General features: G+C 43.7%; 1 protein-coding gene across 4 annotated transcripts in view; it reads left to right on the top strand.

Moving 5' to 3' along the window:
* Nucleotides 1-7,806: 7,806 nt before the first annotated feature.
* The window catches only part of DCAF5 (DDB1 and CUL4 associated factor 5), a 45,311-nt gene continuing 37,683 nt past the window's right edge, over nt 7,807-15,434 (top strand). Inside the window, exon 1 of one of the 4 annotated variants that reach the window (XM_083606423.1) lies at nt 7,807-8,467. In XM_083606423.1, the coding sequence (XP_083462549.1) occupies nt 8,254-8,467 (214 nt within the window). In that variant the 5' untranslated portion in view covers nt 7,807-8,253. Of the gene's footprint in view, nt 8,468-8,545; nt 8,914-9,256; nt 9,904-10,580; nt 10,603-15,434 lie in introns of those variants that run through there. The other 3 variants (XM_083606426.1, XM_083606425.1, XM_083606424.1) reach the window with 3 other exon arrangements.

The raw sequence follows: 15,434 nt of genomic DNA, 5'->3' as shown, positions 1-15,434 counted from the left end.
ACTAACCGATGCAAAAGAAAGAGGTGGATTTGCCCTGCCAGACCTTAAACTTTACTATGAATCAGCTGCATTTTGCTGGCTGAAAGAATGGCTGCTTCTTGAGAACACAGACATTTTGGATTTAGAAGGTTTCAATAATGTATTTGGGTGGCATGCATATTTGTGGTATGATAAGGTCAAGGCATATAAAGCATTTAAAAACCATATTGTCAGGAAAGCATTGTTCAATGTCTGGATAAGATATAAAGACCTACTTGAAAATAAAACCCCAAGGTGGTTATCACCGATGGAAGCGAAGGCTCAGAAAAAGCTCAATATGGAGGCCAAATGGCCGAAATATTGGGAGATTTTGGAACAAGAAGGAGATAAATTGAAATTGCAGAGCTTTGAGAAACTAAAAGACAAAGTGCGAGATTGGCTTCATTATTATCAAATAAGGGAGGCTTACAATTTGGACAAGAAAATTGGCTTCCAGGTGGAAAAATCAAAATTGGAAACAGAACTGTTAGATCCCAAAACTAAGATATTATCAAGAATGTATAACTTGCTGTTGAAATGGAATACTCAGGATGAAACGGTGAAATCTGCTATGATAAAATGGGCACAAGATGTCGGACATAACATTATGTTGGCTGACTGGGAACAGTTATGGACCACAGGTATGAAATTTACGGCATGTAATGCCTTAAGAGAGAATATTATGAAAATGATATACAGGTGGTACATGACACCAGTCAAGCTTGCAAAAATCTATCATTTGCCCGATAATAAATGCTGGAAATGTAAAGAAACTGAAGGTACCGTATTTTTCGCCCCATAGGACGCACCGGCCCATAGGACGCATCAAGTTTTTTGGGGGGGAAATAAAGGGAAAAAAAATTATTTCCCCCCCAGGCGCTTGTGGTGCCGGCAGCGGGGAGAAGCGCTCTTCTCCCCGCAGCCCGCCTTCAGACCAGGTCCGGGGACAGCGGGAAGACGCGCTGCGCCTCCCCGCTGTCCCCGGAGCTTGCGGGGCAGGCAGCGGGGAGAAGCGCTCTTCTCCCTGCCGCCCACCTTCAGACCAGGTACGGGGACAGCGGGGAGACGCGCTGCGCCTCCCAGCTGTCCCTGGAGCTTGCGGGGCAGGCAGCGGGGAGAAGCGCTCTTCTCCCTGCCGCCCACCTTCAGACCAGGTCCGGGGACAGCGGGGAGACGCGCTGCGCCTCCCCGCTGTCCCCGGAGCTTGCGGGGCAGGCAGCGGGGAGAAGCGCTCTTCTCCCTGCCGCCCGCCTTCAGACCAGGTCCGGGGACAGCGGGAAGACGCGCTGCGCCTCCCCGCTGTCCCTGGAGCTTGCGGGGCAGGCAGCGGGGAGAAGCGCTCTTCTCCCTGCCGCCCACCTTCAGACCAGGTACGGGGACAGCGGGGAGACGCGCTGCGCCTCCCCGCTGTCCCCGGAGCTTGCGGGGCAGGCAGCGGGGAGAAGCGCTCTTCTCCCTGCCGCCCACCTTCAGACCAGGTCCGGGGACAGCGGGAAGACGCGCTGCGCTTCCCCGCTGTCCCCGGAGCTTGTGGGGCAGGCAGCGGGGAGAAGCGCTCTTCTCCCTGCCGCCCGCCTTCAGACCAGGTCCGGGGACAGCGGGAAGACGCGCTGCGCCTCCCCGCTGTCCCCGGAGCTTGCGGGGCAGGCAGCGGGGAGAAGCGCTCTTCTCCCCGCCGTCAGCCTCCAAACCACTTCGGGAGACAGCGGGATGGCGGCGTTCTGCCTCCCTCTGTCCCCCGACCTTGTGGGGCTGGTGCTGGGGCTCTCCCCTCTCACTCTGCAGGCTTCAGCGAAAGCCTGCATTCGCCCTATAGGACGCACACACATTTCCCCTTCATATTTGGAGGGGAAAAAGTGCGTCCTATAGAGCGAAAAATACGGTACATTCTTTCACCTTTGGTGGACGTGCCCAAGGATTAAGGCTTTCTGGGAGATGATCTATAATGAAATGAAAAAGGTACTTAAATATACCTTCCTGAAGAAACCAGAGGCCTTTCTCCTGGGCATGGTCGACCAGTTGGTGCCAAAGAAGGATAGAACTTTCTTTATGTATGCAACAACAGCAGCAAGAATACTCATCGCAAAGTATTGGAAGACACAAGATCTACCCACCCGGGAAGAATAGCAGATGAAGTTGATGGACTACATGGAACTGGCGGAAATGACTGGCAGAATCCGAGACCAGGGAGAAGAGTCGGTAGAAGAAGATTGGAAGAAATTTAAAGATTATCTACAGAAATACTGTAAAGTTAAGGAATGTTAGAAGGATGCTGGAATGAAGATATGTGGTTTTAGTTATAAAGTGGTATGTAAAAATGGATTGTTAACAGGTAAAAATGTAAAGTTACAATATATCAAGATAAAATATTAAGATAAAAGCAAAAATGGTAAGGACTTGCTGAAACAACTATTGAACTAGAATACAAAAAAGGGAGGTGTGAGGAGGTCAGGGAAACAAGCAAATGAAAGATAAGACATGGAAAGACTGATTTGTTTTTAATTGTTTTTATTTTTCTGTATTTTGTATTTTTCGTTTCCTTTTTTTCTTTCTTCTTTTCATTTTTGTAACTTCTTTGAAACTTTAATAACTTTTTTTTAAAAAAAAAAGAATGAATCGTAGACCAGCAGGATTCAGACCCTGACCCTCTTCTAAATTAGGCTGCAAAGATGGAGCGAATGGGGCTGGGGAGATTTTTGTATGACAGGACTGTGACCTCCATTATGATACTGACAACAAATCTCTGGGTCCTCGGTGACAACCTGATCAAGAGCATCTCTGTTTTGCTCCTGGCTCTTGTTGACCTTAAAATTAAAAAAAACATCCTGCAAGCACCAATTCTTCCCTCACCTGGATTACCTAACAGAACAAGGAGCAAGTAATCAAAGTAGGGGTTCAGAGAGCAGAGCTGGCCCCTGTGCCAAATCTAGCCAGAAGGTTGCTGCCTGGTTCTTCATTTAGTTGCCAAGCCAGAGTGAGACAGAAGTGCCTGTACCATAGAGCTTCCTGGGAAGCTACTGTTGGGAAGAGGGTGGAGCTTTGGTCTCCTGTCAGATAATAATGTATACACAAGAACATATTATTTCAGTATGTATTAATTTATCAGGAAAAAGTACTAACCTCATATTCTGTACTCCAAGACATAAACACGGATTAACCAGATTAAATAATAAACTGTCAGGCATTGGTGTAACTGACATTTACCCAAACTTTTCAGTTTCTCTGGAGAACAGAAGGGGAGGTAAAGAAAACAGAAATGGAACAGACCAACATGATAGTTGTGAGGTTGCATTTTCAGGGCAGATGCGCTAAAATATGTGAGGGGCACAGGAATGCATAGTCTAGCCCCTCCCACACCACTATATGGCATGGTCACACCTACACTGTAGCTTCCTGCAATATGAAATGCTTACCCAACATCCATGTGTTTGGCAACATGAACAAGAAATCTCATTTGGAGATGTAGTAAACCTGTTGTCTAGTTTAGCATGAGAAGAGCAGCTTTATCCCCTAAGAGCTTCACAAATTTGTCTCAGTAGGCCTCCAAGTGCTGCACATTTCATTGGCCAGGAAAAATGACAAAAAAAATCACCATGTGGAACAGCTCTGCAGGATGGGCACCTGAGGCTGCAATGGAAGCAGAATAGTAAGACCTCTTCACTATGATGCAATAGTCATGATTAAGAACTCTAATTCATGTTTGGTCATCTTCACAATGAGATTTCCACCATCTGCACTCTGGCCATCATCTGACCTTCATTTTCCACAGTTCCCCAGAGAGCGAATGTGGGTTCATGATGTCCATGTATCTTCAGGCTCCATAATTCAAGTGGGCTTAGTAGCAATTCTATCCTTGTTCAGGAGGCATAAGTCAGAAACAGGAAAATGAAAGCAAAATAACAGCTGTTGGATTGGAAAGCTTTTATTCTTCATAATATCAATATCACAAACATGTTCCCCAGTTTAAGTATTGTAACAGAGTTTTCAAGCGTAAAAGTTGAATGAAAAATAAATGAAAGTAACTGATGCATGAGTTGATTCTGGTAAAGGAAGAAATATTGAAACTCCGAACTAAATTTGATTGGCACATAAGAGGGAGATGGCCACCAAGCTTTGGCCAAAAGCTCATCTGCAACTGTTTGTACTTGAAAGCAACTGAACTGCCTTCTCAGATTAAAAAAATAATAATTTAACTTTCAAGTCTTGCAGAAGATGTTATACAACACCACCAATAAATCAAATTGCAAGCCATGACATACCCGAGGACAATTCCTCATTTTGTGATCTTCTGTGGCACGTTAGTTGGTACCGAACAATTACCGTAAATGTGCATATAGGAAACAAAGAGGATTCTTTGGTGCTTTTTCTGGTATACATCAGGGCTCTCCACCATCCTAAGGTGCTAGAAGAAATGTTAGAAGTATATATTTTTTTCGGAAACACATTTGAGATCTACACCCACCGTTTTTTCCATAATGTACCACACATTTGGGGATTCTCCCCTATCTGCATTTTTACCACTTCTCTCTCTTAAAAAAAAAGTATGCATTCTTATCAGTTTTACTAATGCCAAGGTCTCCCTTCTCTGATTTCTGGTGAACCTGACAATGCGGGGGGAAAGCTTAGTCATTATCCAGAGCCAGTGTGGTGTAGTGGTTAAGAGCGGTAGTCACGTAATCTGGGGAACCGGGTTCGCGTCTCCGCTCCTCCACATGCAGCTGCTGGGTGACCTTGGGCCAGTCACGCTTCTTTGAAGTCTCTCAGCCCCACTCACCTCACAGAGTGTTTGTTGTGGGGGAGGAAGGGAAAGGAGATTGTTAGCCGCTTTGAGACTCCTGAAGGGGAGTGAAAGGCGGGATATCAAATCCAAACTCTTCTTCTTCTTCTTCTTCTATCTCTTCGTTCTCCTTGTTCTCAATGAAACAGGAGAAGGTTGGGTGAAGGCCTTGTCAAGGTCACCAATACAGGAAATCTTCCATCTGCCCATCCCTTTCCCTTCTCCTGCTCCAAGGATCAGAGGATGTGTGTGTGTGTGTGTGTGTGTGTGTGTTTTCTTTAAAAAGTAGTATTTGTGCACAAAATATTTTAATTTTTAAAATAAACTGGCAGGCATTGGTGTAACTAATAAGACATTTCCCCAAACTTTTAAGTTTCTCTGGAGAGCAGAGGGAGGGATGAAGGATAGAGATATGGAACAGGTCAAAATGATATTTGTCAGATTGCATCTTCAGAACAGATTGTCTTGGGACAATGAGTGACAGATACTGACAGCTGACCACAGTTTGGCTGGGTGGGAATAACTGGGAAAATAAAAGATCAAGCTGTTTCTCAGTGAGTCTGTTAGTCAACTGAGGCTATAGGTAGCTGCTTGGCTCTGGATTTTATCCATTGTTTTGCTTTTCCGTATTTTTTTTTGTTCTGGTGACTGGTGCTTCTGTCAAGGCTCTTGTCACACTGTGGAATGGTAAGCACCAGTCACCAGATGGAAATCCCTCAAAGTATTCAGGAATACATCAGATTCTCTATGGGTGGACTATCTGATTTGGTTTTCCAGCCCTGCATAGTGATGTCGTCTTGTGTTTTAATTTGTTGGAAGCCACCGAGTGGCTGGATAACCCAGTCAGATGGGCGGCATATAAATAATAAATTATTATGATTATTATTATAACTGCATTCAGCCCAAATCTCAACAGTGATCTGTCCATGACAATGGAACAGATTCATGATGAGCTGTCCCCTCCATCAGCTGAGTATTGCAAGTCTGCTTTGTGGCAAATACCGCAAATGAAGGGGGAGCAGTGAAATAGCCATGTTTGCTGATCTTTTTTTTTTTCAGAATTGCTAAAACAAAAATGGATTGTAAGGAGCTCCAAACTGGGTGAATGGACACTAAAATGGGGAATGTAAATCGAAGTAAGCTAGTGTAAATTGATACAAACTGGGGCAAAAAGTCTTAATTTCACATATATACTAATAGGGTCTGAGCTGGCAGTGGGTGACCAAGAATAGACTTTGGAGTCATATTGGGCAGCTCAACAAAGACATCTGCCCAGTGTATGGCAGTTTTGGAAAAGGTGAATTCCATGTTAGGGATCATTAGGAAAGAAATTGAAAGCAAAGCTGCCCATTTCATAATACAAATCTATGGTGTGGTCACACACTGAATACTGTGATTAACTCTGGATGCCACCTCCAGAGTGAAAAACACTCAAAAAAGCAAAATGATCAAATGGGCTCAACTTCCATATAAGGAAAGGTTACAACATGGGTTTTAGTGTAGAAAAAAGAGTTAGTTAGGGGGAACATGGTATGAAGAAAGTAGACAAGTCCCCCTCTCATAATACTAGACAGAACACAGGGTCATCCATTGAAGCTGAATCGTGGAAGATTTAGGAAAAGCAAAAGGCAGCACTTCTTCACACAGTGCATAATTAAATTGTGGAATTTGCTACACTATATAGTGGTGCATTGTGTTTCTATTGTAATTATCTCTAATTTTTTACTAGATTGTATGTGTGTGTATTTAATTCCATTAATGTTTAACTGATCTTATTTTATCTGTCTGCCACCTGGAGTCCCTGTCAAGGATAAAAGTTGGGTAAATAATAATAATAATAATAATAATAATAATAATAATAATAATAATAATAATGGTTCTATAGTACCTTCAAGCATCAGAGGTGGTATGCAAGTTGCTGAGGAACACAACCAGGAGACTGCTATTGTTGTGTCTTACTTATTGCCTTGTGGGAGAAACAGGACGCTGTACAGTACTAGAATGGTCTTTGATCTGATCCAGAATGAGTCTTTTAAATTTTTACTATGTTATAAACTTTTATGGACTTGGGTCCACTTCATCTGATACTTGTAGTGTGATTCTCAGTTACACATATGTTGTTGGTTTTTTTGCTGCAATACACTAACCCAGTCACCCCTCTAAAAATATTTAAAATTTTATCATAATTCACAATTAAAATGCACATTCTACATAAATCCATTTTTAATCTTCTCTAAAATTGAATTGATAAATAAATCCACTGTTATACAAAACCAGTGGCATTCCTTGAATGTACTGCTTAAGAAAGAAGAGTTATGTACACTTTAGATTAGTTCCTATGTCAAACTTGTCTTCATTTATTGTTCTTTCTAGCTAATGCCTTCAAAACGTGTTCCCCATTGACCCCTTTCTCTTCGAATCTGCTTTGTCTGAATCAATTTCTAAGAAGCCCTTTGAACAGATGAAATACTGGAGATTTTAAGAAGATCCTTTGGTGATCCAAAACAAACTTATCATGTTTCCATTTTATCTAGGGGGAATATATTAAATGCTAGCAACTGTCTCAAGAGATGGATTAGAAAGAAACCAGAAAATCCGGGAAGCACACTCTTTCCTCAAAGTTTCTTCCACCTCATTTCTAATAAGGCTCAGGGAGAAGAGGCTAATGTTGGCACAGCAAATCAATCTTATTTCCGATTTCAGTCCTCGGATGGGCTTTGGTGATGGTAGAGAGATCAAACTCCAGCAGGGAGTTTGAACCTGGCTGCCTCTTATTACGTCTGTCCAACTTCATAATTAAGTGTTGCTTTAAATTATTATGAGGAAGGGCCCGAGGGAGGTGCATCGGCAGTTCCAGGTTCACCGTCGTCGTCGTCGCCCCCATCTCCTTCTCCCTCCTCTGGCCCCACCCAAGCGCGATCTAGCGCCTTCCCGCTGTTGCAGCCCCTTAAAATAAAAGTGGATCCAATAACACGTTGATCCCTAGCGGGAGAGGGATGTACTTCCGCAGATTGTTCTTGTGGGGAGGGGAAGGCGACTGATATAAGAAGTTAGGCAGCGTAAATATCTTATCTTTATTTAAAAAGCGGGGGTTTGGGGGCTCCGCCTGGGATCGGGGGCAAGTGAGACAAGAGCCACAGTCCAAACCTCCAAAGCCACTGACACCCCCGATCAACGTTCAGTCCAGGGCAGCAGCCGGCCGAGGAATCGCATTAGGAAAGGGGCTGCAGCTGTGGATCAGCTGCTACCGCCGCCGCCGCCGCCGCCGCTGCGAGGCAGGGGAGGAGTTTAAAGGGGATCAGGAAGCAACGGAGTGTCTAACACCTCTCCCCTACTATGGCTGGCTAAAGAAAAATCATCATAACCATAACAAGAAGGAGGGGGGGAGGCGGGGAGAAGGCAGAGGGAGTGAGCCAGCCGAGCAAGCGAGGGGGTGGTGGGGGATCAGCAGCAGCAGCATGAGAAGGCGAGCTGATCTGGGGGGCAACATGAGGTCAGTGGTGGGCTTCTTGTCCCAGAGGGGCTTGCAGGGAGACCCCCTGCTCACCCAGGACTTTCAGAGGAGACGCCTGCGAGGCTGTAGAAACCTCTACAAGAAGGATCTCCTGGGCCACTTCGGCTGTGTCAATGCCATTGAATTCTCCAACAATGGAGGCCAGTGGCTGGTCTCAGGTAATGCAACCCCTCCCCCTCCCTCCCCAATTTTTATTTTCTTCTTCTCTTCTCTCCCCCACCCCCCACCCCGCCCGCATCCCCGAGCCCGCATCGGAAGACGACCATAGCGGCGTTGAGAGGCGTATTCTCCCTCCTATACACACAAACACCCCCGATGTTTCCCAAATAGAGATCTAAAATGGTTGACAGGTTTTTTAGGGGGGTTGTTTTTGTTCCCCACCCCAAGTCATGTTTATGGTGGCGGTCTGGTTTGTGGGAGTGGAAGTTTCGTCTTCCCAATCAGAAAGTGTCGGCTACTCTGCGAGGCTTGATAGGTTTTTTTTAAAGAGAGAGATAAAAGCCGATGTATATTAATAACTGGCTGCCTAGTCCTCCTAGTGTCGGGGGTGATTGGGAACAAAATGGATAAAGACCCGAAGGAATCCCAGGGGCAAATGACAAAAGTAAATAACGAGAGACGCAACATATCCCAAATGGAGACCGGGGTCGGTTTTTGTGGCCGGATCCGGAAGGATCCGTTGTTTTCCCCCCCCTCCACTTAATGGGGCGTGTGTGGTTTTGAAGGCAGCTGGCTAATTCAGGGAGGGGGCAGCACTGCGGGGGGGGGGCACTTGTTTATTTTAAAACTGCGGGGTGATTTTATTTTGCGCAGCGCCTTTCTTGAAAGGGGTAGTGCACTCGTTTCGTACCCCCCCCGGTTATAATTTAACTGGGGAAGAGTGTGTTTGGGGGGGGCTTCCTTATGGGGAAGGGGATCTGCTGTCAGGTGTCGGGGAGCCTCGGAGTTGACGCGAGAGCTGCGCCCGGTGTGTGGGGGGGGGCGTAGGGAGGCGCCCCTTCAGGACGGGGCCCAGGGAATAATAACCCCTTCGGCCTGCCGCCCCCTATCTGCGCCTGGCATCAGGGGCAGACCCCCGGGAGGTGGGCCAGATCCGTCTCCTTCTCCCGCCTGCCCCGCTATAGCCGCCGCTCCTCGCTCTGAGAGGAAATGGCTAACTCCAGGCCGGGGCTTGAGTGGGAGCTGCAGGCCTCGCTCTCCTTGAGCTCCTCATAGCGACAGGCCTGGGAATCGATGGCCTATCCAGGGAGGGGAGGGCGACACGCGAGTGGCACATCGCAGCCCTTGCGAAGTGTCTCTCCCGTGTGTGTGTTTCGGAGTCGGGGTTTCCCTCTCTCGCAGCCGTGGCTGGGGGTGTCTTGACAGGTGGCCAAAGGGAGGCAGCCCTCGCCTGCACCTCCCTCGAGGAGGAAACGTAGGCCACGGATAGGAGAGTCATGATGCACAAGGATGCTTAATCCGGAATAACTACCACCAAATGGTTCTCTACACCATTTATAATCCCACACTTGGCGGCTTCATCCACTCGAGTGCCTTCTCTCTTTAACCTATCCCGGCTTGGAAAGTGGCCCAGTGGCTGAAGCCTGTTTAATGGGTAACTAATAATCAATGTTAAAGGAGCCCTTTCCCTCTTTTTCCACTCTGAAGGCTTGTTGCATCTGCAGTCTGAAGGCAATTCTGACACAGCAAACCCTTTCTTCAAAAGGAAGAAAGGGAAACTGAGGCAAAGGGGGACCTTGCTCTTTCTACTGCCTTTAATTTGAGATAAGCACAAATAAGGGTTTTGGCATTTTACTTTTAAATTCTATAATCATTTTGGAGGGACAAGAAGCCTCTCTGGCTAGAAGTGCCTTATATAAGCTTCGGCCTCATCTGGATGGGCATAGCCTGGCATCAGTAGCCTATGCTCCTGTAATCTCTAGGTTACATTACTGTTTTTATAAATTGAGCTGCCTTTGCAGGTTGTTTGGAAACTGCAGCTTCTGCAGAACGTTAACCAGTGATCTGGACATAAAACACCACATCTGGCCTAGCTGCGTTGGCTCCAAGTTTGTTTCCAAGCCCAGTTCAAAGGACTGGTTTTAACCTATAAAGCCTTACACAGCTCAGAACCCCAACAGCTTGCAGATGGCCTCTTCCTATATGAGCTTCCCCAGATCCTAAGATCATCATCGGAGGCTCTTTATATGGAGGACGGCAGCAAGAGCATGGGTGTTTTCAGGGATGCCCCCACCCATTTGTGAACTGCTCTCCTCGGGAAGGCTTGCCTGGCACCAATATTTTTTTGGACCAGGTACTTGAATGCTAACATAATTATAGCTCCTGCGGGCATTCTGCCTGAGTATTTTTAGGGAGTGTGCTTATGTAGTGGGTAGGGGAGGAGTATTCATCTATTATAATGAGTGGTTAATCTATTTTAGTGTATGACTGATGATTTTGAATGTTGTATTTATATATATTATCAATTGCTTTGAGATCCTGAATAGTGGCATAATAAAGGAAATATAGGAAACTGCCTTACAGTGAGTCGGACCATTGGTCCATATTGCTCAGAGCCATCAACGCTGAATGGTAGCAGTTTTCCTGGGTTTCCAGCAAAAGTCTTTTCCTGCCCTGCCTGGAGAATCCAGAAATTTAACCTGGGACCTTCTACATGCAAAGTGTGTTCTGTACTATGGAGCTGTAGCCCTTTTCCTAAATATATTTCAATGCACTCATAACATGCTGTGATAGGGTCACTGATTCCACTTCTCAGATATGAAATGGAAACTAGCACAAATTATTTGCCTGAGGCTGTCTACTGAGTCCATAGCTTAGCCCTTTATAGTCCTCTGCTTGGAAGGTAATCTCTCTCAATATCAAAGGGTATTTCTGCTATTACTGTTCTAGCAATAATTATGTTCCATTTGATTTAACTGGGCTTTAATCTAAGGTGAACAGATAAAAAAATTAGCTAATTTTCATTTTGTCTAGCTTTCAAGTGACTTAAATTTGCATATGGTAAAAAACACAGTGTGGGTGCTAGGAAGGAACAGTTTTTGTGAAGCGTGAGAGGTTTTAAAGTGGAAAAACACAAAACTCATTGTTTTGATGAAAATGACATCTTTATTGCTTTACTACATCTCAGGATATTCCATATTCTACTAACATGCCAGAGCTAAAGTGCTTTCAGAAATAAACAAGTTCAAGGCCCATCATTATTGTGGAAGCTCCAAGTTTAGAAGACATGCTAATAGAGATTTCAAGTGGGTCCTCACTACTTCAGATGTGTGATCTATATTTAAAGAAACAGCAGTTTCATGCTGGAAGTTGTCTACATCCCTGCCCCAACCCCAATAAAAAAAAACCAGCCTTGGTGTGTGGATGAAAGCTGCTGTTTGATGTGCAATATGATTAACCCTTTAGAATCTTGTTTTTAGTCCCTGATTATTGGTTCACCAACTTTTAAACACAAGCTAATCTACCAATAAGAGGCAATAATCCTAAACTACTCCTGCCCTATTTTTAATATTATTCAAAGGCCGCTTTGTTGTGATTAACTAAGTAATACATAGTAATCATATTTAGGTAATTGCAGGTTCCATCAGCTGCAGCTCCCAAAACTGGGGTGGATGGAGTACTATGCAGTATGTGAATGAAGAGGGTTAATAGACTGTGGGATTATGATTTTTCAGGACAGGAGAGTGCATAAAACTAGCCTTGGTTGCAAACCCTTTCCCCTCTCTATAGCAGAAATAAGACTATTTAATATTTAATATTTTAATAATTTATTTATTTCTCAATTATTTATCAGTATCGATATTAAAACATACTAGCAGCATACACTTTTGAGCATATCTGAATGTTATGTACAGAACTGTAACAAATACTGGGTTTTGGCTTCAAACATTCACTTGTTCTAGAAGTGTATCCAAAAAATGTGGAATTGTAAGGTTTTTGAAACTTAAGCACTATAGCAGCGAAGGAAAAAATGAGCTCTCCATTGAAAAGAGTATGGCTGCAGTTTGGATGATTAGGTTGAAATATATAGGAAAACACACATCTTATTTAGAGACCAGATGCACAAGACTATGGTACTTGGAATATTTGTTGCATAGAAGAGGACTGTTGGCAGGTATAGCCTTTTCCCCCTGTACAAATATGACAGGATGTTTCACTTGCAGACACTCTCTGAACTGCCCAGCTAGTAAATGTATTGGACCCTTGTCCTCCTCCACAGTTGTCGGACCATGAGGCAACTCACTTGAAATCCCCATACATATCCCCATCGCATATCTAGTACAAAGCCTTTAACTTCAGATGTTTCTGTAGCCTTGCTCCATCTCCTGCCTTAGTTCAGGTGATATCCCTGCACCTGACCTTCGTTATTCAACTCTTACCAATTGTCTAAAAACCTCCAGTTTGCCCTCCCCTCTCCAATCATTGCACTCATTCTCTCCTGCTGCCCACCCATGGATGTTTGGGGGGGGGTGTTCTGTCCCTCCTGGCATACCGCTTTATCCTTCTTAAATACCTCCTCAAAGCCTACTTTTTCCTGGCCTGTATCTTTAGTTACCTTTGGTTCCCCAGCTGCCATCTTGCTCTCCTTTGGTAACTTTGTTTTTCCTTGATGTTTAATGTCTGTTGACTGCTGCTGTTCTACTACATTTGAATCCACCTTTCTTCTAAGGAGTTCAGAGTGGCGAGCATGCAGAGGTGTATCTAGGGGTTGATGAAACTGGCCCCTGCCAGGAGCGCAGAGCAGGGTGCAAAAATCACCTATCGGGCTATGGATTGTATGATGTATATGTGTTTGGTGACGCAATGCCACTGTTGCAGTGAGATCAAACACAGGCTTTCTCTGCAGTAAAGTGATTTTTTTTTGTGGGGGGGGGGCGGGTTGCCAGTACAGCTTCTGCCAGCATCGTTTTCCTTCTTTCCATTTTATCTTCCTTAACTGGCCTGTGAGGTAGGTTGGCCTGGGTGTATTTGACTGCCCCAATAAGTTTCATGGCCAAGTAGGGATTTGAACTTAAGTCTGCTCCATCCTAGTCACGCATGAGCCATTATTCCACATGGTGTCTCTCTTTTGTCTACTTGACAGAAAAGTTGCTCACTTCCTAAACTTGTTACTAGGCTCTTCTAAAGTGAATAGATTTCCTTTATCCTGAATGAAATAAAAGGGTTAGACTACTTCTAGGGCTTGATTCAATGCATCCTTAAAAGCACACCTTAGAATATTTACCTTAAAGTAATATTCTGGTTATAACTGTCCCATCTGTGAAACATGAGCAGGTTTCAAATATGACAACCACTGGTAAATTTGCAGCAGTCTATATTCTTTAGAAATGAAAAGGAGATGGTACTAATATTCAAAAGCGAATTTTATTTATTTGGAGCTATTAATTTTATTAGAGTGTAAATCAGTTAGTTCTTTACTTGATATAGACAAATTCTTAATGAAAAGTGTAGCAATGTATTTTAATGAACAGAATGTGCTTAGGCTTCTCATGTTAACTGTTATCTTTTTACTTGTCTTTTCTATTCCAATCTTTACCTTCTTAATTGAACCCAGAATTCTTCTGCTAGAATTATCTGCAGCTGGTTTGACCACATCAAACAGTTGTTGTTTTCTCTTTCCACCCCAGCAACATCTTTCTTCAAAACACTTATCTTGCTCTCTTGATTTCCCCACCCTTCCCATTCTCTCTCTCTCTCTCTCAAATTTGGACTATCTCCAGGTTCTACCATTCTTACTCATTCTCCTATCTGCCTTTCCTAGATCAATCCACAAAAGTCCTGAGTTCTTCCTGAGAAATTCGGCACAATATTGATCTTGAAAGATGTACAAATAGCCTCATATCTGAACTGTTTCTCTGTGTGAAAACATTATCACTCCTTTCCTAGAGCAGCTCCCTGTCACAGAAGGAATAACAGCCCAATTCCATATGAAGAATATAAGAATTATAAGTGGGGCCCTACAATGAAATGTTGCAGCATGAGCTGCTTCTGTTCAGAGATCCAGCCACTCCACTCCATTCTGTTTTTTTTTTTTTAGAATATTTATTGAAATTTTCAAAAAATTTAAAGAAAAACAAAAAAGACAGGGAAAAAAAAACAAAAAACACATATAGTTACAATGCTTTCTTTCAATAACATATTTCCTTGACTTCCCCACATCTCCTCTTCTTGTATTCCAATTCAATTTTTAATTCAACAAGTTCCTATCCCCAAATTTTACCTTATTATATTTAAATCCTTTTAATTAACCAATTTTAACATAAACCTCAATCTTAATGCATCAAAGCTTATTCTTAATACCTTTTTCTAAAGTCGATCCCACTTCCATTTCACGAATTCCCCATTTTAATCTAAATAGCAAAACAAAATATTTACAAGAAAAAACAAAATATATTTGTACCGCCTTTGGATACCCAAAACCCCACTCCCCGCCTTTCCCGGTTTCAACCGATCTCCAACCGATGTCCATCAATCTATCTGGTGTCAGCCTGGTGACCTCACATCCGAGGCCCTTAAATCTCTCTCCTTTCCTCTCTGCTGGTTTTTTTTGATAGTCCTTTATAATAAGCACCCAATCTCGGAGAAGCTCTGTCCCAATAAGGTCCATATTTCTTCCTGCCAGGCCTCCATATTTAGAATTGTAATCCAAATCTTGTTTTTTACTTCTTTTAAGTCCAAGTGTCCCAGAAACTCTTACTCTCTCCTTTCCTCTCTGAAGCTCTGTCCCAATAAGGTCCATATTTCTTCCTGCCAGGCCTCCATATTTAGAATTGTAATCCAAATCTTGTTTTTTACTTCTTTTAAGTCCAAGTGTCCCATAAATTCCAACTTCCACTTTAATCAGGTTTGTCTTTTCCTTTATGTCCATCTTTACAGGCCTTTGGCTCTCTTTAATCCTCTGCATCATTATAGCTCCTCCTTCCTTTCCCTCTAAATTGTCATGTGTATCTTCTCCCACTTTCTCAAGTTTCTCAAAAATTTTTTCTTGTTCAGCTGCAAGAGTTTTTAGCTCAGATGCAAAGTCTTTTTGTTCTGGTACAGAGGCTTGAGTCAAGTCCCTTCCAATTTCCGCAAGTTTATTTGCTTTTTCATTCAATGTTGTAACATTTCTAGCCAAAACAATGC

The sequence above is a fragment of the Podarcis filfolensis genome (assembly GCF_964270895.1).
Source record: "Podarcis filfolensis genome assembly, chromosome: 1".
NCBI lineage: Eukaryota > Metazoa > Chordata > Lepidosauria > Squamata > Lacertidae > Podarcis > Podarcis filfolensis.
Note: the sequence above shows the minus strand (reverse complement) of the source record. Positions and strands in the feature narration are given on the sequence as shown.